Source organism: Oncorhynchus keta, chromosome 21, assembly GCF_023373465.1.
Source record: "Oncorhynchus keta strain PuntledgeMale-10-30-2019 chromosome 21, Oket_V2, whole genome shotgun sequence".
NCBI classification, from domain to species: domain Eukaryota; kingdom Metazoa; phylum Chordata; class Actinopteri; order Salmoniformes; family Salmonidae; genus Oncorhynchus; species Oncorhynchus keta.
This window is the reverse complement of record NC_068441.1, coordinates 43,123,445-43,146,670: the sequence shown is the minus strand read 5'-3', so window position 1 is coordinate 43,146,670 and position 23,226 is coordinate 43,123,445. Positions and strand designations below refer to the sequence as shown.

Genomic DNA, 23,226 nt, shown 5'->3' with positions numbered 1-23,226 from the left:
AAGGCACCTCTGGGGTTTGTGATATATGGCCAATATACCATGGCTAAGGGCTGTCCAGGAACTCCATGTTGCGCATAAGGTTTTAGGTCTGGCCACAGCACTGTTTCAGCAACATTGAAGGTTTTAAATGACATCCACTGTGCTGTTGATAAGAAGTTACATTGTGTGTCTGTCTTTATTGATTTGTCGAAGGCTTTTCACACTGTGGACCATGCTGTGTTAGTGCAAAGGTTAAAATGTTGTGCAATTATTGGTCATGCTCTAGATTGGTTTATAAATTACCTATCAAATCGCACATAATGTGTAATGGCGGATGGTTGTAAATCCGTAGTGTCCGTAGAGATGTGCTCAGGTGTTCCGCAAGGTTATAATTTGGGCCCACTGTTGTTCATTCATTGGGATCTTATTGAAACAGCGGATGTTAATTTTTATGCAGATGATACTGTTCTTTATTCAAGTCGTAGTAGTTTATCTTTAGTTTTTGAAAATGCCCAAAGAGCATTTAACATCATACAACCTAATCTGTATGATTTAAAGCTGGTTCCTAATTCGGGTAAAACAAAATGCATGGTATTTGCAAATGCCAGGCATGTTACTAATAATGTCATTGCTGAATTGGCTGGACATACTATAGAGCAAGTTAAAGTGTACAAATATTTGGGTGTGTGGGTTGATGACAAGCTGAGCTTCACTGTGCATGTAGAGAACTTGATAAGGAAGCTCAATCTGAGAATAGGTTTTTATTACCGGCATAAGGCTTGTTTTTCTTTTGAGGCCAGGAAGGAGCTGATACGATGTACATTACTGTCGGTATTAGATTTTAGTGATGTTATATATATGCAGGTCTCAACCACTACCCTGAGAGCACTTGATTCAGTGTATCATGCAGCCCTCAGGTTCATTACAAATCAAAAACGTCTAACACATTATTGTGATCTCTACAATGCTGTTGGCTGGTCGTCATTGACCTTGCGTAGGCTTAAACACTGGTATACACTGATTTGTAAGGCCATATTAGGTACAAATGCAATTTTATCTCTGTTCTTTTTCAGCCAGGTCAATAAATAAATATCAATTAAGGTCCCATTCTCATTTGCTTCTAACAGCACCAAAAATTTGAACAGATCATGGTAGAAATAGTTTTTGTTACTCAGCTCCGTGGTCCTGGAATTCTCTCCTGAACATTTGAACATTTGATGATCTTGTTTCGTCGGTGGAGTTTAAACACTTGATCGATGTATATATCATAGAAGAGTGCAATTATCTTTAGGACAGCTGTTTTTAGTCAAGACTTTCGTGTTTTTAACGTAAAATGTTTTTGTTGTACTGTATGTGTGTTAATAGTTTTGTTTAATGTTGTGTTAGTGTATGTAAGTTGTTTTGTCTGAAACGTTGTTCCCTGTGCTGCTATTGGACCAGGTCTCTCTTGGAAAAGAGATGTTATCTCAATGAGAAAAACCTGTTTAATAAAGGAGAGAGAGAAAAAAAGGAACAATCCTTTGTAGTGGTGTATTGGCCATATACCACACCTCCTCGGGCCTTATTGCTCAATTATAAATGGTTACAAAAACACAATGATGTAAGCTAATATGTGTCCCTATAGCATTTTTATATTGTTGTTAAATGTATTTTACAGTGCATTCAGAAAGTATTCAGACCACTTGTGGTCCTTCTGTAGCTCAGTTGGTAGAGCATGGCGCTTGTAACGCCAGGGTAGTGGGTTCGATCCCCGGGACCACCCATACGTAGAATGTATGCACACATGACTGTAAGTCGCTTTGGATAAAAGCGTCTGCTAAATGGCATATATTACTTGACTTTTTCCACATTTTATTACATTATAGCCTTATTTGAAAATGTATTAAATTGGGTTTCTCCCTAATTAATCTACACACAATACCACATGATGGCAAACCAATAACAAGTTTATAAAAAAAACTGAAATTAAACATTTACATAAGTATGCAGACCCTTTGCTCAGTACTTTGTTGAAGCAACTTTGGCAGCGATTACAGCCTCAACTCTTCTTGGGTATGATGCTAAAGCTTGGCACACCTGTGTTTGGGAAGTTTCTACCATTCTTCTCTGCAGATCCTCTCAAGCTCTGTCAGGTTGGATGGGGAGCATCGCTGCACAGCTATTTTCAGGTGTCTTCAGAGATTTTCGATCGGTTTCAAGTCCGGGCTGTGGCTGGGCCACTCAAGAACATTCAGAGACTTGTTCCGAAGCCACTCCTGCGTTGTCTTGGCTGTGTGCTTCAGGTCGTTGTCCTGTTGGAAGGTGAACCTTCACAACAGTCTGAGGTCCTGAGTGCTCTGGAGCAGGTTTCAATCTAGGATCTTTCTGTACTTTGCTCCATTCATCTTTCCCTCGATCCTGACGAGTCTCCCGGTCCCTGCCTCTGAAAAACAGCCCCACAGCATGATGCTTCCACCAACATGATCCACCGTGGGAATGGTGCCAGGTTTCCTCCAGACATGATGCTTGGCATTCAGGCCAAAGAGTTCAATCTTGGTTTGATCAGACCAGAGAATCTTGTTTCTCATGGTCTGAGAGTCTTTAGGTACCTTTTGGCGAACTCCAAGCAGGCTGTCATGTGCCTTTTACTGAGGACTGGCTTCCGTCTGGCCTCTCTACCATAAAGGCCTGATTGGTGGAGTGCAGCAGAGATGGATGTCCTTCGGGAGGTTTCTCCCATCTACACAGAGGAACTATGTAGCTCTGTCAAAGTGACCATCGGGTTCTTGGTCACCTCCCTGACCAAGGCACTTCTACCCCAATTGCTCAGTTTGTGAGGGCGGCCAGCTCTAGGAAGAATATTGGTGGTTACAAACTTCTTCCATTTAAGAATGATGGAGGACACCGTGTTCTTGAGGACCTTCCATGCTGCAGAAAATGCTGCAGAAATTGTTTTGGTACCCTACTGCCTCGACACAATCATGTCCCCTGTCTCATGAGGTCGAAGAACAATTCCTTTGACCTCATGGCTTGGTTTTTCGCTCTGACATGCACTGTCAACTGTGGGACCTTATATAGACAGGTGTGTGCCTTTCCAAATCATGTCCAATCAATTGAATTTACCACAGGTGGATTCCAAGTTGTAAACTCAGCAAAAAAGAAAATCTCACTGTCAACTGCGTTTATTTTCAGCAAACTTAACATTTGTAAATATTTGTATGAACATAAGATTCAACAACTGAGACATACACTGAAAAAGTTCCACAGACATGTGACTAACAGAAATGGAATAATGTGTCCCTGAAGAAAAGGGGGGGGGGGTCTAAATCAAAAGTAACAGTCAGTATCTGGTGTGGCCACCAGCTGCATTAAGTACTGCAGTGCATCTCCTCCTCATGGACTACACCAGATTTGCCAGTTCTTGCTGTGAGATGTTACCCCACTCTTCCACCAAGGCACCTGCAAGTTCCCAGACATTTCTGGGGGGGAATGGCCCTAGCCCTCACCCTCCGATCCAACAGGTCCTAGACGTGCTCAATGGGATTGCGATCCGGGCTCTTTGCTGGCCATGGCAGAACACTGACATTCCTGTCTTGCAGGAAATCATGCACAGAACGAGCAGTATGGCTGGTGGCGTTGTCATGCTGGAGAGTCATGTCAGGATGAGCCTGCAGGAAGGGTACCATATGCGTTGAGATTGCCTGCAATGACAACAAGCTCAGTCCGATGTTGCTGTGACAGACCACCTCAGCCATGACGGACCCTCCACCTCGAAATCGATCCCCCTCCAGAGTAGAGGTCGACCGATTAATCAAATGGCTGATTAATTAGGGCCGATTTCAAGTTTTCATAACAATCGGAAATCTGTATTTTTGGACACCGATTTGGATGAATTTTTAAATGTTATTTAAAAATATATATTTTTACACCTTTATTTAATCTTTATTTAACTAGGCAAGTCAGTTGAGAACACATTCTTATTTTCAATGACGGCCTAGGAACGGTGGGTTAACTCCCTTGTTCAGGGGCAGAACGACAGATTTTACCTTGTCAACTCGGGGATTCAATCTTGCAACTTTACAGTTAACTAGTCCAACGCTCTAACCACCTGATTACATTGCAACTTCATGGGGAGACTGCCTGTTACGCGAATGCAGTAAGCCAAGGTAAGTTGCTAGCTAGCATTAAATGTATCTTATAAAAAACAATCAATCAATCATAATCACTAGTTAACTACACATGGTTGATGATATTACTAGTTTATCTAGAGTGTCCTGCGTTGCATATAATCGATGCGTATTCTTGAAAAAGGACTGTCGTTGCTCCAATGTGTACCTAACCATAAACATCAATGCCTTTCTTAAAATCAATACACAGAAGTATATATTTTTAAACCTGCATATTCAGCTAAAAGAAATCCAGGTTAGCAGGCAATACTAACCAGGTGAAATTGTGTCACTTCTCTTGCGTTCATTGCACGCAGAGCCAGTGTATATGCAACAGTTCGGGCCGCCTAATTTGCCAGAATTTTACGTAATTATTACATAATATTGAAGGTTGTGCAATGTAACAGGAATATTTAGACTTATGGATGCCACCCGTTAAGATAAAATACGGAACGGTTCCGTATTTCACTGAAAGAATAAACGTCTTGTTTTTGAGATGATAGTTTCCGGATTCGACCATATTAATGACCTAAGGCTGTATTTCTGTGTGTTATAATTAAGTCTATGATTTGATAGAGCAGTCTGACTGAGCGATGGTAGGCATCAGCAGGCTCGTAAGCATTCATTCAAACAGCACTTTCGTGCGTTTTGCCAGCAGCTCTTTTGCTGTGCTTCAAGCATTGCGCTGTTTATGACTTCAAGCCTATCAACTCCAGAGATTAGGCTGGTGTAACCGATGTGAAATGGCTAGCTAGTTAGCGGGGTGCACGCTAATAGCGTTTCAAACGTCACTCGCTCTGAGACTTGAAGTGGTTGTTCCCCTTGCTCTGCATGGGTAACGCTGCTTCGAGGGTGGCTGTTGTCGTTGTGTTCCTGGTTCGAGTCCAGGTAGGAGCGAGGAGAGGTACGGAAGCCATACTGTTACACTGGCAATACTAAAGGGCCTATAAGAACATCCAATATAGTCAAAGGTTAATGAAATACAAATGGTATAGAGAGAAATAGTCCTATAATTCCTATAACTACAACCTAAACCTTCTTACCTGGGAATATTGAAGACATGTTAAAAGGAACCACCAGCTTTCATATGTTCTCATGTTCTGAGCAAGGAACTTAAACGTTAGCTTTCTTTCTTGGCACATATTGTACTTTTACTTTCTTCTCCAACACTTTGTTTTTGCATTATTTAAACCAAATTGAACCATGTTTCATTATTTATTTGTGGCTAAATTGATTTGAAGTTAAAATAAGTGTTCATTCAGTATTGTTGTAATTGTCATTATTACAAATAAAAAATATATATATTATTTTTTAAATTGGCCGATTAATCGGTATCTGCTTTTTTTGGTCCTCCAATAATCTGTATCGGTATTGAAAAATCATAATTGGTCGACCTCTACTCCAGAGTACAGGCCTCGGTGTAACGCTCATTCCTTCGACCATAAACGCGAATACGACCATCACCCCTGGTAAGACAGAACCCCGACTGGCACTTTTTGACAGTCCTGTCTGGTCCAGCGACGGTGGGTTTGTGCCCATAGGCGTTCCTGGTTTAACTCGGGCAGTTGTTGACATCCTGTACCTGTCCCGCAGGTGTGATGTTCAGATGTACAGATCCTGTGCAGGTGTTGTTCACGTGGTCTGCCACTGCGAGGACGATAAGCTGTCTGTCCTGTCTCCCTGTAGCACTGTCTTAGGCGTCTCACAGTACGGACATAGCAATTTATCCCCCTGGCCACATCTGCAGCCCTCATGCCTCCTTGCAGCATGCCTAAGGCACATTCACACAGATGAGCAGGGACCCTGGGCATCTTTCTTTTGGTGTTTTTCAGTCAGTAGAGGCCTCTTTAGTGTCCTGCTTTCATAACCCTGACCTTAATTGTCTATCGTCTGTAAGCTGTTAGTGTCGTAACCATTCCACAGGTGCATGTTCATTAGTTTATGGTTCATTGAACAAGCACAGGAAACAGTATTTAAACACTTTACAATGAAGATCTGTGAAATTATTTGGATTTTTACGAGCTATCTTTGAAAGACAGGGTCCTGAAAAAGGGACATTTTTTTTTTTGCTGAGTTTAGAAACATCAAGGATCAACAATTGAAACAGGATGCACCTCACATGGAAAAGAAAAATACCTTACGTAAATAAGTTTTGTAAATTTGTGAAAATGTCCTAAAACCTGTTTTTGCATTGTCATTATAGGGTAGTGTGTAGATTGATGAGGATTTTATATTTTTATTTAATCCATTGTGGAATAAGGCTATAACATAAAATGTGGAAAAATAGAAGGGGTCTGAATACTTTCCCGAATGCATTGTATATAATTTGATAGTGAAAAACAGAACCCTCAAGTTTGGTAGTTTACACCTCAATTCTCTCTATAAAATTGAACTGCTAATGAAAAATATTTAGAATATGCTAATGCTAATTTAAGATTAGGGTAAATATATTAAATTAACTATACTTAAAAAAAAATCAGAATGATACCTCTTTAGCGTCTTAACATTGTTCCTGTACAATAAAAATACACATTCTGTAAGACATGTGATAACACATACTCATTTTAGATATTTCAAATACAATGTTATCATTCCACTGTGCGACGGAATGCCGCCCATGCCGAAATGGATTGAGAATCACAAGGAGACAAACACATGCAAAAGTAATTATGTTTAATTCAAATAAAACCATGCACAGGTCACCATCACCCAGACTACAGAATCACACCGGTTAAAAAATAAACATCTAAAGCCATACATTGCATTCAGTGGGCCCACTGTATGAGATAACCTCAACGAACATACACAAGTCAGCCCTAAAGATGAAACAAAAAACTAACTCATTCTTCACCTAGTAATGTGAACCTGAAAAAGGTGCCAAGCACATAAGATAAGTATTTGAAACCCAATGTAATTTAACCCCTCCCCTCAAAATGTACTTCCTCCCCATTCAATCACAAAGCGTAACAATCCACATGGCAGAGAGGCCAGAGGTTTAAAATAGGAGTGGGCGATGAACCGAGAGTGCCCAGTTGATACACACAGTGTTGAATGCCTAATCCCATGTACCGTACATGTGCCAAGGCCCAGAAATTCACATAATCGGGATTGAGAAGCTGGTTAGACCAATGCTGGCCTGAAAAACACCAATACATTTTTTAATTTCCTCCCTTGCCGTTTCACCAAGAGTGGTTCAAAAAATAAGACATAAGGGGGGGGGGGGTTCACTTGTTTGATTTCAGAAACAGACCCTGGCAAGACTATGCAGTGTATCCTAAGCCACTGCATAGTTTAACAGGGCAAGCAGAATCAGATAAAAACTAGAGTCTTGCAGCGACATTAAGAGCAGAACAGTTACAACTTTAACTGTCCACATTTCAGTGGGGCCACGGGATCTACTTTTCTTTTGCGGTGCAGCAAGTCATCTTGATTTCCACCCCTGCTACACACTACAGTACAGAGTAAATGCCACCACCCTTGGGTTGAAGAATCCAGCACACACATAAGATAGGTACACTCAATAAGATAATTTATGTTATTTTACAATCTGGATGTAGAACACAAATAATAATAAGGGGAAAAAAAGATTAGTAAGATGTACAGTAATTTGTATCGTAACGTCTGGTCTGCACAGTTGGGGAGATGATGGGGGGGGGTGGAGTTCACCTGTGCAACCATCTCTGTCTAATGAGAGAGAGAGAGAGCGAGAGAAAGTGGGCATGGCATTTAGGACAGAAGGTGAGAGGGGCCTGGCAAAAGAGAGCTTACGTGAGGACAGAGTATTCAAGAGTCTCAGAAAAATAAGGGGTACGTAACGCTGTGTGTGTGTGGGGGGGTTCGTGTGAGTGTGCAGATGTGAGGAAGCATTGAATCAGTGCGAGTGCATGTACTGTGTGTGTGTGTGCGTGTCGATGGAGATAGTGAGGGAGAGTAGGGATAGCAGGGCTTGTCAGGGCAAGGGGGCTCAGTTGCTGAAGACCTGGCCTTCGGGCGGCTGGGGGAGCTTCATGTTCTCTTTACACATCATGAGCCTCCGGAGCTCCTGCAGCACCACACGGATGCTGTACGAGTTCTGCCACTTAGCCAGTGCCGCCACCGCCCGCGTGTCCACCTGAGGGGAGGTTACAGCCATGTAAGAGACTCGCACACAACTTGGAAAATACATAAGCTGTACTCAAATACTCATACTAACATACTACAAACTTAATGAGTGTGAGATATATATACACACACACAGCTAATTTTAGTATAGTGTAAACGAACGGTATACCTTCAGTTAAGCGTACTAGCGCTTCGCCTGTCTACTGGACAAGTTGATGCTGTTGCTACGCAACCTCTTGTTAGCCTAAATTACTAGCTAGAAATTCTACGACTTCAGGTGTGTTATTAAATTCAATCCGTAGTGCCAGAGTTCGTAATTCTGAGTGTTTCGCTCTCGGAGCGTTCAGAGCGCACTCTGCCAGGCGTCACTAAACACTTTGGCCGAGGAGTAAGGTTAATCCGAGCGTTCTGACCTCACAACGTCAGTCAAGCACCCAAGCTAACTTGCTAGCTACTTCCAGACTTAAGTGAGAGAATACCTCACTCTGACCATTTTAATCAATCAAGCAGAGCTGGTTAGGCTGTTTTCATGTTATCTAGAGCTTTGGTGACAAACTGTTACTGGCAACAATTTAATTACGCCTTTTTGCCAACGATAACTGACACCGGCCATATTCAACTGGTGTTGAGTGTTGGTAAATTCATCAGTCATTCTGTGCACTGGCACACACGGACGAGAGTGCTCTGAAATCAGAGTAGAAAGCCAGAGTGAATGTACGAACGCACCCGAACGTCCATTGAGAACGCACGACTATAGCATTTAGCAACGCTAAAAATGGGAATAATCAAGTCAATAAATATTGGGTAGTTAGATAGCATATAGTTAATATACTGGCAAGTTCTATGTATTAGTAGCCAACTAACATTAGGTAGCTAGCTAACTTACTGGCACATACTGCTGTAATGATATGCGGGTCGCAAGGATGGAGTAGCAAACAAATTCCCAGTCAACATAACGTGTAAGGAAACTAATTTGAAAAGTACTTTATTACATTGCTCAACATTTTCTTAACACTTGTCATAATTAATTAAAGAAATGAATTTGTATCCGCTCTCGGACTTCGGCTGAATATTTTCCAGCATTTCTTGAAATCCGAGACCGCTGTGAAGCCACGCCCATTTTATGAAGAATTGCATTATGGTCCCTAAGAGCACAGAAATAGTGTCCACTGCTTGTATACTTTGGCGAATGTAGTTCTGGGTATACTAACTTTACCCATATTATGACCAATAAGCTTACTTTACACTCAATTTACATCGCAAATAGTATGGTTAGTATGAGTATTCTAAGACCGCTATGGCCTCCGTAGAAGAAAATTGGGTTTCAAACCTTGGCTAATTTATTATATTTGTTTAATGCTCATTGGTGCCTTCAGCTCAGACAAGGACAAAAGTATCCTCAAACAAACACAGATTCCTGGACTAAAACCCATGTTCAGTAGAGTTTCAAGTGCTTTTTAGTCTAGGACTTCATCTGGGTCTGGAAAACCAGTCCTGCGTCTGTAGGTAATGAATCCGCTGTGCTTTGCAAGCTGAAGGCCTTCAGGCCACATACTCCAAAATACAAAAAAGGTTCTGAATCCAACCCGAACAACAGGACATCTATGACCTGAGACTTACCACACCGTTTGAGTTGTGCACGCCATTCAGATTGATCTTGGTCACAAATCGGACAAAGGGGGGAGACTCAGGATATCTGGGTCCACATTCTACCTTTAGACTGTACATCCTGTTCTCGTAGATTGTCTGGAAGAAAGACATCAGAAAGAAGGCAAGATTTAATTATTTAATTCCTGAAACAGGTTTTAGTTAAAGATAAAGCCTGCATGATAGTGGGTAGCTGTCAAATCAAATCAAAGTTTATTTGTCACGTGGTAGTGGGTAGCTGTCTTGGTTATCATCATGAGCGGTGAGCCACGACAGTAAGTAAGCTTGTTGAAGACCTATGATTGGCCTGCTGGCTCCAGTTTAGTATTGGCCTATGTTGTTAATTAAAAAGAGCCTGCAAAACAGAGATGCATCTGGGACAGAAAGCATGTGGTTCTTTGACTCATGGATGTTTCTTCCTTTGTTTGCAGAACGCCCCCAATAGAATTAGAATTTTTCTATTTCAATTATATTCCTGTCGCACTCACGTTATCTTCCTCCCAATGTTTTGTGTGATTGAAATACACACAGCGCCTTCGGAAAGCATTCAGACTACTTGACTTTTCACATTATTACGTTACAGCTTTATTCTAAAGTGTATTAAATAGCTTTTTTCCATCATCAATCAACACCCGATGACAAAGTAAAAACAGGTTTAGAATTTTCAGCTAATTTATAAAAATAAAAACGGAAATATAACATTTACACAAGTATTCAGACCCTTTACGCAGTACTCTGTTGAAGTGCCTTTGGCAGCGATTTATAGCATCAAGTATTCTTGGGTATGACACTACAAGCCTAGCACACCTGTATATGGGTTATTTCTAAAAATGAATCTCTGCAGATCCTCTCGGGCTCTGTCAGGTTGGATGGGGAGAGTTTCTGCACAGCTACTGTCAGGTCTCTCCAGAGATGTTAGATCGGGTTCAAGTCTGGGCTCTGGCTGGGCCACTCAAGGACATTCAGAGACTTGTCCCGAAGCCAACCCGGAATTGTCTTGGCTGTGTGCTTAGGGTCATTGTCTTGTTGGAAGGTGAACCTTCTCCCCAGTATGAGGTCCTGAGCCCTCTAGAGCAAATTTTCATCAAGGATCTCTCTGTACTTTGCTCCACTCATCTTTCGCTCGATCCTTACTAGTCTCCCAGTCCCTGAAAAACAGCCCCACAGCATGATGCTGCCACCACCATGCTTCACCGTAGGGGGGGTGCCAGGTTTCCTCCAGACGTGACACTTGGCATTCAGGCCAAAGAGTTCAATCTTGGTTTCATCATACCAGAGAATCTTCTTTCTCATGGTCGGAGTCCTTTAGGTGCCTTTTTTGCAAACTCCAAGCTGGCTAACAGGTTCCTTTTACTCAGGAGTGGCTTCTGTCTGGCCACTCTACCATAAAGGCCTGATTGGTAGAGTGCTGCAGAGATGGTTGTCCTTCTGGAAGGTTCTCCCATCCCCACAGAGGAACTCTGTCCTGACCAAGGCCCTTCTCCCCAAATTGCTCAGTTTGGCTGGGCGGACAGCTCTAAGAAGAGTCTTGGTGGTTCCAAACTTCTTCCAATTAAGAATGAATGAGGCCACTGTGTTCTTGGGGGACCTTCAATGCTGCAGAAATGTTTTGATACCCTCCACCAGATCTGTGCATCGACAATCATATCTTAGAATTCTACGAACAATTATTTCTACCTCATTGCTTGGTTTTTGCTCAGACATGCACTGTCAACTGTGGGACCTTATATAGACTGCCGTGATTCCATATGTCCAATCAATTCACCACAGGTGGACGACAATCAAGGATGATCAACAGAAACAGGATTCACCTGTGCTCAATATCGAATCACATACCTCAGGATCTGAATACTTATTTTTGCTTTGTCATTATGGGGTATTGTGGGCAGATTTAGGATTATTTAAAAAAAAAAATCTATTTTAGAATAAGGATGTAAACGTAACAAAATGTGGAAAAAGTCAAGGGGTCTGAATACTTTCCAGAAGGCACTGTAAATTATTGGTTCCTCCACTGGGAGAAAGGTGATTTATGCTATGTTTATCCTCTTTGTTCATGCTCACAAGCATCAACAACAAAAACACATGTACTTCATAAGCTGACAAAATCATGGTTTAGGTTGGGCGAGGGCAACACTACTTTAGGTCTCAGGGTGGGTGACATCACACAATGATGGCTGCTATTAGTGCAAACAGCTAACTAACTAGCTAGCGATTTCACCTGCTACTTGAGCATGGTTTAGAGCTGACCTGCGGTGTGCATGGTTTAGCTGAAGCAGTGTTCTTGGCTATGATTGAGCAGCAGCCCATCCTCTAAAATGTTCCATGTTTCCATTCCTCAATTGGGGTTAAAATAGAGGTGACTCCATATTGATCGTCAACTGTGGCTATAGATGTGAAAAGTGACGTTGCTGTGTCAGAAAAAAATGGCATTAGCTGTCAAATCCATTTGCGACATCCTTGTTTTCTCACTTCCTCAATGCTTATAATTTAGACAAGGAAATACAATGCACTTCAGAAGAATTGAGGAAACCAGGACTGAGAAAGCAAGGATTTCTGTGGCGTGACAGTGTTTGGTCTGTCACCCTGAGAGGCCTTATGGCGTTTGTGTGTGCGAGTCATTGGTTTTCCATTACCCTGGGAGGCCCTATGATCATGCCTGTCCAGCGAGTCAGCATTATGTCCTCGTCGTCCTCCAGTCCCCAGCTCACTGTCCCGTCTCCAACACCCTTCTGGCCCTCTTCCAGCTCCTCCAGTAGCCGGAAGTTACGGGGAACTTTGATGACTTTTAAAACATACAAGGTTCAAAGCAGACATTTTTCAACCACACATTTCTAGTAGTTACTACAACGTAAACTGAAAATTCACTGCTCTGGGTGCCAAGTTGACTCAATGGGTTCTGTTGAATTGTTCATAAAAAATGCAAAGTGTGGAGCAAGGTTGAAAATACTGTTCATTGTAATACAGTTTATACAGAAAGACATGAAATGTAAAAACCGGATTATGCTTGAGAGGTTTTAAGTCACTTAGGATCTATAATGTGTGGAGCAAAACTGCAGTACTCTGTTAGATTGTTCCATTCCTTTCATCAAAATGTTAGGCAAACATGTAGCCAGGCCTAATTCTATGAATTTTGATAGCGATTCATTTAACACAACCCTCCTCTGCTAATTGTATGTTAGCTAATCAAATACTATTAGTAGGAACCAAGTAACTAGCTGTCCTATATTATTCACGCACCTCTGAATCTGACACATGCCATTGCCATAGCCATCACTTTCTCAAGTTGTGGGTGTGTAGCTGATGGCCAAAGTGCACTTGCTAGTTAGGTATCGAAAAGGGAAGGGGGATACCTAGTCAGTTGTGCAACTGAATGCATCTTCCGCATTTCACCCAACCCCTCTGAATCAGAGGTGCGGGGCTACCTAGTTAACAATGTAAAACTACTCTTATCTATAATAGATAACTAGCTAGTTCTCGTTACTTTTCATTTTACTGGGTGGGTATAATTTGTGTTACGTTCCAACATGAATCTGTTCCAATAACTAAGTAAATAACAAGGTTGCCAACAAACAACGCATCCAAAGTTGTATAGCGACCGGGTATGGCCTAAGTTTAGAGTTGATGCCTATGCGGCAGCTAGTTAGCTAGGTGAATTGATCGTGCTAAGTTACTTTGTATGCGTTGTTTGTTGGCAACTTTGTACTTTATTACGTTTTTGGAACAGATTCCTGTTGGAACGTTCCACAAATTATACCCACCCCGTTGACTTAATTAACCGCTAATAAACAGTTGGAGACATGCATTTTGACAGATGCCAGCTATAGTTAGGTATTTCAGTTATTCGAAACATGTATACTAGTTCCGTCAAGCTCGATTTGTAAGTTGTCTCTGGTTCAGCTGCCACTGGTACCAGCTAACGTTACTAGTAATGTTAGCGTCGTTAGCTGCGCAGAAACATGACGCTGCAGTTGAATAAGCTAGCTAGTAAGTTAGACGAATACACAGACGATGGCTGAACCACACTGGAACCACAAATACAATTTGTATATACAAATTATGGCAGAATCAATTATTATTTTAAATACACCAAGTGAGTTGGTCGAGAGTTACAAATAGTCGGAGAAGAACAAACTGCGCTAACGTTAGCTAGTTAGTAGCTAGCAATACTGGCTGAGCGAACTCACCCACATTCATCTAGTAAACATGTCTCGGGAAATTGTGGAATATCTTTGATATTAATGTTTCATAACGGAATGTAATATAGCTATTCAATTAAACGTAAAATACAAGCTCCTCAAATGAATATCACATATGTGTGGACGGGAAATTAGATTACCTGATCCGGCGGCGGCCGCCATCTTTGTCACTAAATAGCGAGGACGCGCACGTTCGAGCACGTCAGTGCAAATCGACTGGTCTGTTTGAGCAGTTTTTGGAGCCGAAGGTCAAGATAAACAAGATTTTCGAGAAGGGTGCAATTGCGGCCCGCATTCGGGGCATTCCTGCATTTGTAGGAACCCCTCTTTATACTTCATTTGGTCAAATATAAATTTAGTACAGGCATGCCTCCAGTACAGTAGGTGGCGTTAGGTAAACCACAGACGAAGAGTCTGGGGCGATAATGGTAGCATGCTAGACATACACTGTAGACAGTGTTCCTTTGCTCCGCTTCTTGAGCACTGTCGCTCCAGCTAGCTAGCAAGGAGGACTCACAGCAGACGGGGGCGCAACCGTATGTTAGCTAATTAGCTAGAACACGATGTCGTTAACTCAAACTAGCTAGTTAGTACACCGTGTCCTCGCCCCCATCTGTCAGCCACGGTTTTCTCCGGTACAGAGCAGGAGGGGGTGACACCGGGTGCTAGCTAACTAGCAACCTAGCTAGTCCGCGGGGGGCGGCTGGTAGACGGTGTCCTTCGCCCCCGCCTGTTGGGTAGTGTTTTCCCCAAGTTTTGTTTGTCTGTCCATGTGGAGAAATGCAGCTAAAGTGAGAGGCAACTTACCTGTTTGGTCAGGGCCAGCATGAGGGTTAAAGTTTATCCTGTGTCGGTGAATGTAGCTATTTAGTTAAGTTTGAGCATCATAGCAATACAATGTCTTCTTTTCAGCTGTCAACATTCTACAAGGAAAGAGACTTAGTCAATGATATAATCATTGACCCGGGTACTAGACAGTTGAGTGGTAAATCAGTCCGAGACCGTTGTCATTGAGAATTAATCTAAAAATCTATTGATATTCAGAATTGACTTTGTTTAGACATCCAGCCTGTATTATAGTTGCATGACCAGAGACAAATCTTCAGCACATTGTTCATTTATTCGGAGTGTTACAGGCATTCAGTTTTGATTTATAGGATCCTTCCCACTATAGGATTGATATGTCAAGTGATAAAATCCTAAATTATTAATTAAAAGTTTATGGAAAACTTCACTTGTTCTCAATATAAACGCAACATGCAACGATTTTACTGAGTTACAGTTCATATAAGGAAATAATAACATTTAAATATATGTATTAGGCCTCCATCTATGGATTTCACATGACTGGTAATACAGATAAGCATCTGTTGGTCACAGATACAGTGCCTTTGGAAAGTTTTCAGACACTTTGACTTTTTCCACAAACAGGACCTTTTTCACCTTCCAACAGGACATCGACCCTAAGCACACAGCCAAGACAACACAGTAGTGACTTCAGGACAAGTCTCTCAATGTCCTTGAGTGTCCCAGCCAGATCCCGGACCTGAACCCGATCAAACATCTCTGGAGAGACTTGAAAATAGATGTGCAGCGACACTCCCTATCCAACCTGACAGAGCTTGAGAGAATCTGCAGAGAAGAATGGGAGAAACTCACCAAATACAGGTGTGCCAAGCTCGAAGCATCATACCCATGAAGACTCAAGGCTGTAATCGCTGCCAAAGGTGCTTCAACAAAGTACTGAGCAAAGGGCCTGAATACTTATGTAAATGTGATTTTTCAGTTTTTTATTTGTAATAAATAAGCAAAGATTTCTAAAAACCTGTTTTTGCTTTGTCATTATGGGGTATTGCGTGTAGATTGACCAAACAAGTCAAGGTGTCTGAATAATTTCTGAATGCACTGTATTTCAGACCCCTTGACTTTTTCCACATTTTGTTAGGTTACAGCCTTATAATAAAATTGATTAAATTGTTATTTTCCCCCCCACACAATTTAAATTGTTATTTTCCCCCTACACACAATACCCCATAATGACAAAGCATAAAGACGTTTTTAGACATTTTTGCTAATTTATTAAATAATAAAAAACAGAAATAATACATTTCCAAATCATGTCTAATCAATTGAATTTACCACAGGTGGACTCCAATCAAGTTGTAGAAACATCTCAAGGATGATCAATGGAAACAGGATGCACCTGAGCTCAATTTCAAGTCCCATAGCAAAGGGTCTTAATACTTATGTAAATAATGTATTTCTGTTCAAATTATTTTATGAATTTGCAAAAATGTAAAAAAAAAAAGAAAAAAAAAAAGGTTTTCACTTTGAAATTCTGGAATATTGTGTGTAGATTGCTAAGGATTTGTATATATTTAGTACATTTTAGGATAAGGCTGTAACGTAACAAAATGTTGAAAAAGTCAAGGGGACTGAATACTTTCTGAAGGCACTGTACATATACATATATTAATACATTTGTTTGTGAAATTAGTCTGCGGGCCTACAAGAATGTCACTACACCCACAATAACATCTGCTAAATATGTGTATGTGACCAATAACCTTTAATTTGATGGACGCCAGTTACCCATCCCTGTATTAAATGAATCAAGCCCTAGCTGTGAAGCCCAACTTTTTTTTGGCCACAAATGTTTATTTGTGTTACAGTGCCCTCTTTTGTTCCTACACTTCTAATATTTGTCTTCACTGAATGATGTGGTCTTATGAAAAGGGAACAGATCTATTTCTCTACTATTAGTGTTCCTGTGGTTTGTGGTGCGTTAGTAATCAGTGAGCTTATCTTCAATGGTGGAGAAAAATGAAAACATCTTCTACTGACAGACAGGGTGTTTTTGTAGGTTTTAGTTTGTATATGAAATTAACATTGGTTGATGTACACACTAGAGAACTCTGTACTGATTCGTTCCCCAATGTGACTTCTGTGACTTTTTGAAAAGTTTGTCTTATTTCAGTTTCCTCCAATAGGCTTCCATCTCTAATTTTAACTAATGGCTATATACTAAACTACAGCTATAATAGTGTAGCCTAACATATCTAGCTTATTTATTTATCACAACTTTTTTCATCTTATGTTCTAACAATGTTATTATAACAGGCCTACAATTCAACATGAACTATTAAATGTCACTGGGGAAACGATTCACATCTGACAGCTTACATCTCTCCATGTCAACTGTTGTTATGCACAGACTCTACTTCCTTATGAATATAAATAATTCAATGGATACATCTGTATGACTTTGGTGGCCCTTGTAATTGGCTCAGTAGTAGTGTATTTTTTTTTATATTATTTTATCCATCTTATGTACATTTTTGTCACTTTTGTTTCCAAACATCCATGAAGTTGGATAAGCTTCACTTTTTACTGATTGGGGAATGCAATGTAGGTGAGAAATAAGACACACAATGTGATGTAATGGAATTTACTTTGTTCTTTTTGGTAAGTGGTGGGTGTCTCTTGAAAAAGCAGTTTGATTTCTGAGTGACATTACGAAGGAGAGTAGGATCAGACGTTGTTCTGCCATGGAACGCACCCGTTTTCAGAGATGAGGTACTCCATCAGTGTCTCCCTCACTAATTTTGCCACCCTGGTTGTGTTGTTGCCCCCTGCCTGGGTGACCTGCAGGCCTGCTCTTGGACGCCTCTCCTCCACCAGGGTTGACCTTTGCGACCCCTTGCCCTGGAATTTCCTCTTGTTGTAGTTGTGCAGGGCACAGATCGCTCTCACACAAGCCTCCACATTCTCCGGCTTCAAAGCTATCATTTAATGTAATTTAATCTTAAGTAATATGTCAGGGAGGTTGTTGTAACATATCTCCAACTCCTCCAGTCCTGGTAAATGGATAATAGTGATGCACTACTGTCACGCCCTTACCGTAAATTGTTTGTATGTCTAGGTTTGGTATTTCTAGGTTTTGGCTGGGTATGGTTCTCAATCAGGGACAGCTGTCTTTCGTTGTCTCTGATTGAGAACCATACTTAGGTAGCCTGTTTTCCCACTGTCAGTTGTGGGTGGTTATTTTTTAAATCTAAAATTACACTTATTGTTTTTTTTTAATGAGAGTACTCTAGCAGTAATTTAGTACCTCTCTTTTATTTATATAGTACCAGTCAAAAGTTTGGACACACCTACTCATTCAAGGGTTTTTTACAGGTTTTTTATTTTTTACAGGTGAACATGGTTAGCAGAATGCAAAGAGTGTGCAAAGCTGTCATCAAGGCAAAGGTTGGACATTTTGAAGAATCTCAAATATAACATATATTTCGGTTTTTAAAAAAACAAACACTTTTTGGGTTACTACATGATTCCGTATGTTATCTCAGAGTTTTGATGTCTTCACTATTCTACAATGTAGAAAATTGTAGAAACAAAAAAAACCATTGAATGAAACTTTTGACTGGTACTGTATATATTCATATACATGTTGTACATGTATGCTGGCCTTGTGTGGCTTGCTATGTCAACCTCTTTGTCTAACAAAAGCTGTTGTGGTTGGAAATAACATCCTGTACTTCACAATTGTGAAGAAAACAGCGTCTTTATGAGAAAAGTGTCTTTATGAGAAGACCTATGTTTGAGAGATGTGAGAAGCCAGCTGTTGACACCAGCCTATGTGATTCTCAGTGGTTGGAAATGTGGTTTCTCACATTCATGGTAAACCCATGCACAGAAATACAGATATAGTCTGCAAGGATGACATGTAAGAAGAATCCGTTACAATAGACACTGTATAGTCATATTTTTCTTAATTATGTACATTTCTCAGCGATAATGAACTCCAAAGTTTGTAAGATGTTTTTGGTCCTCAAAAGTAGTCTAATTTAAAGTGGTCTAATATTTAGTAGTAGTAGTACATTAAGTAATAGCAAGGTGGTGTGGATAGCAAGTACAACACTGGAAGCAGAATGAATTCAAACAGGGTTTTATTGCCAAGCACTGTAACTAACACATGTGACTTACCATTCCACCATTTTCCCAACAACAGTACGTTGCAACACATTTAAGGAACGAGCCCCCATGATACCTGAATATTAGTTTATTATCAACAGATCTGCCTCGTTTTCTTATTTTAATATTAGAATAGTACTTTTATATTTACTTCTTGTGGTAAAACTGTTGGCACCTTCTGAGTCAGACCACACATCGCTCTACCCTTAAAATGTGTTGCATCGGATACCTACCTTTGCCTCTTTGACCTTTGTTAGAGAAGTGTAATGTACTGTAGGTCAGTTCCTCATCCTCTGTCTGTAAGGGAAAAAAACTGTGTCAAGTAGGAAATTACACCGGAAGAGAATATAACGCATTGAATATAAACCACTGTTGTCATAAATAACTATATTCCAAATATTATAGGACCTGAAATCCCAACCTCAACCAAAATAGCATTAGCATGCCAACCTCTCTCACAGAGCATCAAATAGCGCAGGGGGGATTTCCACTAAGCTAAATAGAATTGTTTTAATAAGGTCATAGGAAGGATAATTTTGCTATTTGATTATGAATTTTAAGACCCCTTGAAGTATCCCCCCCCCAAAAAAGGAACAAAAATATTCAGGATTTTTGTCCTTACTTGTCACGCCCTGGTCGAAGTATTTTGTGTTTTTCTTCATGTATTTGGTCAGGCCAGGGTGTGACATGGGTTTTTGTATGTGGTGTGTAGTTTAGTGGGATTGTAGCTTAGTGGGGTGTTCTAGGAGAGTCTATGGATGTCTGAAGTGGTTCTCAATCAGAGGCAGGTGTTTATCGTTGTCTCTGATTGGGAACCATATTTAGGCAGCCATATTCTTTGGTTGTATTGTGGGTGATTGTCCTGAGTGTCTTGATGTCCTTGTGCTGTGTTAGTTGACACAAGTATAGGCTGTTTTCGTATTGTTTTGTAGTGTTTGTGTTTATTCGTGTTTACGTTGTTTGATTAAACATGGATCGCAATATACACGCTGCAGTTTCGTCCGACTCTCCTTCACCATATGAAAACCGTGACATTACTGTTATCAGCCCATGCAAATGCATCGAATAACAGATTTACTACAAAAAATCTAAAGCAAGTTTGTTCTGAGGTGTCTGTCCTGTATCTGAAAGAAAGGAAATACATTTTTTAACATGTATTTAACCCCTTATTTTTGGCACTAAACCTGTCTCCAAATATACTTCCATTCATTTTTTAAACTGGTGCCGGGGGACCTTCAGACAAGTCCTGTGAGCCATGTAGGTGTCCTGGAGCAGAACATGTACATGGTCGTGAGAATCTCACCTTTCCACAGAGGGGTCATATTAGTGTGTGGCCCAAACTGGTTAGGACAATACAGTCAGAAGTTGGCAAATAGGTTGTACCGACTTCAGATGAGCCCCAAGACGCTTGTGGGGGTCGTAAAGCAAAACGGTTAATAACGTTGTGTTCGTGAGAGGCCAAACCATTCAGAGGCTGCATACGATTTTGTGAGAACACCGATGTTCGGGATGTCTCATGGTCTGACAAACACCGCTCTAGCTCTGTCACCTTTCACTCCAGATGCGGAATTGCGACATAGGCGGATTGAGACGCGTCTAATGCAAAAATAGCTCTATCTTAAACTGATGGATTTGTATGAGGATGTATTTATTATGCTAATTAGATGTTATTTCATCAGAGATCTTTTGCATAAACATGGAGCAAAGTAGTTGAAGAGAATTACAAAATATATTTAATTGGTAAATATGCAAATACATATTTAATTTGATCATATCAAATATTCTGAACTATCAATCAATCATGAATAAACAGTGGTAAACCCTCCAATATTTCCAAATAAACACAGAACAACACTTGCATGCCAATAACAAATCCCTTTTAGTAAAAAAGCTTGACCTTTTCTTTTATAGATTCACCAGGCACCGACAGAGGAGAGCAGAGCAGCCATAGCAAAGATGACACAGAAAGGAGACAAGATGGCCACCAGCATCCAGCACTGATCAGAGGACGGAGTTGCTGAAGACAGAGCATCAGTAGACTGAGAATGAGACGATGTCTTTGACCCACTGGTCTGATCTGTTTCAAGGAAATATACATTTCCATTGATAGACTTTACTCATCAATCTATTCAGAGAAATAGCAAGAAAGTTAAATTACGCTATTTAGTACATACCATCACCAGTATAGCTAAGGATGCAGCCAGACTAAACCTTTCCATTAGAAGTACAATAGTAGAGTCCTAGAACACATTCAGTGATGTCGTTGATGATCAGACTTGTTGCTTTGGAGATGTTTAGTAGAAAAACCTCCAGAACCTTTATGTTGAATATTCCCTCCTCCAGTCTTTGTGGTAGTAGACATTATGAGGAAGGGCACCTTGTCGCATCGCTGTCTGTACCAAATGGTTTCTTCATGGTGTTTTACATTGTAGTCCAGAAAAACGGTGTCCCCAGGACTAACTGTGACAGTCGTTGAATTTAAACCATTAATCCTGAAGATGTTACAATGGAATAAGAGAGAAAATTGAGAAACACAAGTTTTGGAAATCCATGTCTTAAAATCTTCACTGAAACCTTAAACTGACATCATTGCTGAGACCATGTTCTAGACCTGTAATAATGACTATAAAACCTTTGAGAAACATTTGATAGTTTTAGTATTTGAGCAGACTTCCTGTTACTTATGATGCTCCCCTCGCTGGTTGCAAAATATATTTTGGTTTCTGGGTTCACACCTTTTCTCCAGTAACACATTCAACAACAGATGAACATTAACATAGACTTGGGTTTGTCATCCATTTAGTATCATTATGTATACATTTTTGCTATTACCAATCTGTAATGAATCTGTTCCCAGTTTTTTATATATATATTTACACTGTACAAAAATATAAAAGCAACTTGCAAAGTGTTGGTCCCATGTTTCATGATCTGAATAGATTCCAGAAATGTTCCATGTGCACACAATATCACATTTGAAGGTAAGACCCAGGTGCAGGCAATGTCGAAGTAACAAAAGTTTATTAATTAGAACAAAGGCAGGCAAAGGTACAGGACGGCAGGCAGGGTCAGGTCAGACAGAGGTCGGTAATCCAGACTAGTGGGGCAAAAGTACCGGACGGCAGGCGGGTTTAAGGTCAGGGCAGGCAGAGGTCGGTAATCCAGAGAAGAGGGCGAAGGTACAGGACGGCAGGCAGGCAAAAAGGACAAAACCGGGAAAACAGGAATATAGACAATGCTGAGGACAATGCAAGAGGAAAAATGCTGGTAGGTTTGAGGAACAAAATGAACTGGCAACAGACAAACAGAGAACACAGGTATAAATACACAGTGGATAATGGGGAAGATGGGCGACACCTGGAGGAAGGTGGAGACAATCACAAAGACAGGTGAAACAGATCAGGGCGTGACACACAAGGCTTTCCAAAATTAGTTTATATCCGTGTTAGTGAACATTTCCCCCGTTGCCAAGAACAGCATGATCATTACACAGGTGCACCTTGTGCTGGGGACAATAATAATTATAAAATATGCTGTTCTGTCACAACAAACAAACAAACAAGCAAACAAGCAAAAATGAAATGTGATGCTACTGGTGTGCACACAGGCAACTATCTGTAGACATGATCCCACAAGCACAATGAGGAAATGGCTGCCTAAATATGATCCCCAATAAGAGACAACGATAAACAGCTGTCTCTGATTGGGAACCATACCAGGCCAACATAAACCATGAATCACCTAGATGATCCACCCTAGTCACTATCACGCCCCAACCAACAGAGAATAAACAGCTCTCTATGGTCAGGGCAGTACCCCTGACCATAGTAAGTATTTCATGTTGTATTCGGCGCATGTGACAAATAAAGTTTGACTTGATGTTGTGTTTATATTTTAGTGTATATACACAATTATATAAAATAAATTATCAAATGCATCATCAGAGAAGGTTAACTGGATTGTAAAATACAACAGTTTTATGACATTATAGTAAAATCCAAGTATGCTCGGACTAATGATATGCAAAAGTATAGAGGTACAAACACTGTGCCTTGCTGAATGCCATAGACAACCAGTACAGTGTAAGAGATACAGTTGAAGTGGGAAGTTCACATACACTTTAGCCAAATACATTTAAACTCAGCTTTTCACAATTCCTGACATTTAATCCTTGTAAAAATTCC

The 23,226-nt window shown here is 40.6% G+C and overlaps 1 protein-coding gene and 1 long non-coding RNA gene across 5 annotated transcripts; one reads left to right on the top strand and one right to left on the bottom strand.

Annotated features, from left to right (window-relative positions):
* Window positions 1-6,780: 6,780 nt before the first annotated feature.
* Window positions 6,781-14,366, bottom strand: LOC118400587 (ubiquitin-conjugating enzyme E2 variant 1-like). 2 transcript variants are annotated; one of them, XM_035797581.2, is made up of 4 exons: window positions 14,209-14,366; window positions 12,506-12,654; window positions 9,846-9,971; window positions 6,781-8,235 (listed from the first exon to the last, which is right to left on the bottom strand). In XM_035797581.2, the coding sequence occupies exons 1-4, from the start codon at window positions 14,228-14,230 to the stop codon at window positions 8,089-8,091; spliced, it is 444 nt and encodes a 147-aa protein (XP_035653474.1). In that variant the 5' UTR covers window positions 14,231-14,366; the 3' UTR covers window positions 6,781-8,088. The 2 variants fall into 2 exon arrangements, with proteins under 2 accessions (XP_035653474.1, XP_035653475.1); XM_035797582.2 differs by lacking the exon at window positions 14,209-14,366 and adding an exon at window positions 14,057-14,202.
* Window positions 14,367-14,508: 142 nt separating this feature from the next.
* On the top strand, window positions 14,509-21,912 carry LOC127910380 (uncharacterized). 3 transcript variants are annotated; one of them, XR_008074617.1, is made up of 3 exons: window positions 14,509-15,836; window positions 16,213-18,319; window positions 20,954-21,912. It is a non-coding gene; the product is annotated as an uncharacterized LOC127910380 (long non-coding RNA). The 3 variants fall into 3 exon arrangements; XR_008074618.1 differs by lacking the exon at window positions 20,954-21,912 and having other exon boundaries at window positions 14,509-15,795; window positions 16,213-20,034; XR_008074616.1 differs by lacking the exon at window positions 20,954-21,912 and having other exon boundaries at window positions 16,213-20,034.
* Window positions 21,913-23,226: the final 1,314 nt, after the last annotated feature.

What these genes read in the sequence shown, in the direction of transcription:
- LOC118400587 (XM_035797581.2), bottom strand. Translation starts at nt 14,230, where the DNA reads ATGGCGGCCGCCGCCGGATCAG. An exon ending in TGATCATAGGGCCTCCCAGG is followed by an intron (nt 9,972 to 12,505) that starts GTAATGGAAAAC and finishes TCTTTCTTCCAG; the next exon opens with ACAATCTACGAGAACAGGAT. An exon ending in TGCACAACTCAAACGGTGTG is followed by an intron (nt 8,236 to 9,845) that starts GTAAGTCTCAGG and finishes ACCTCCCCTCAG; the next exon opens with GTGGACACGCGGGCGGTGGC.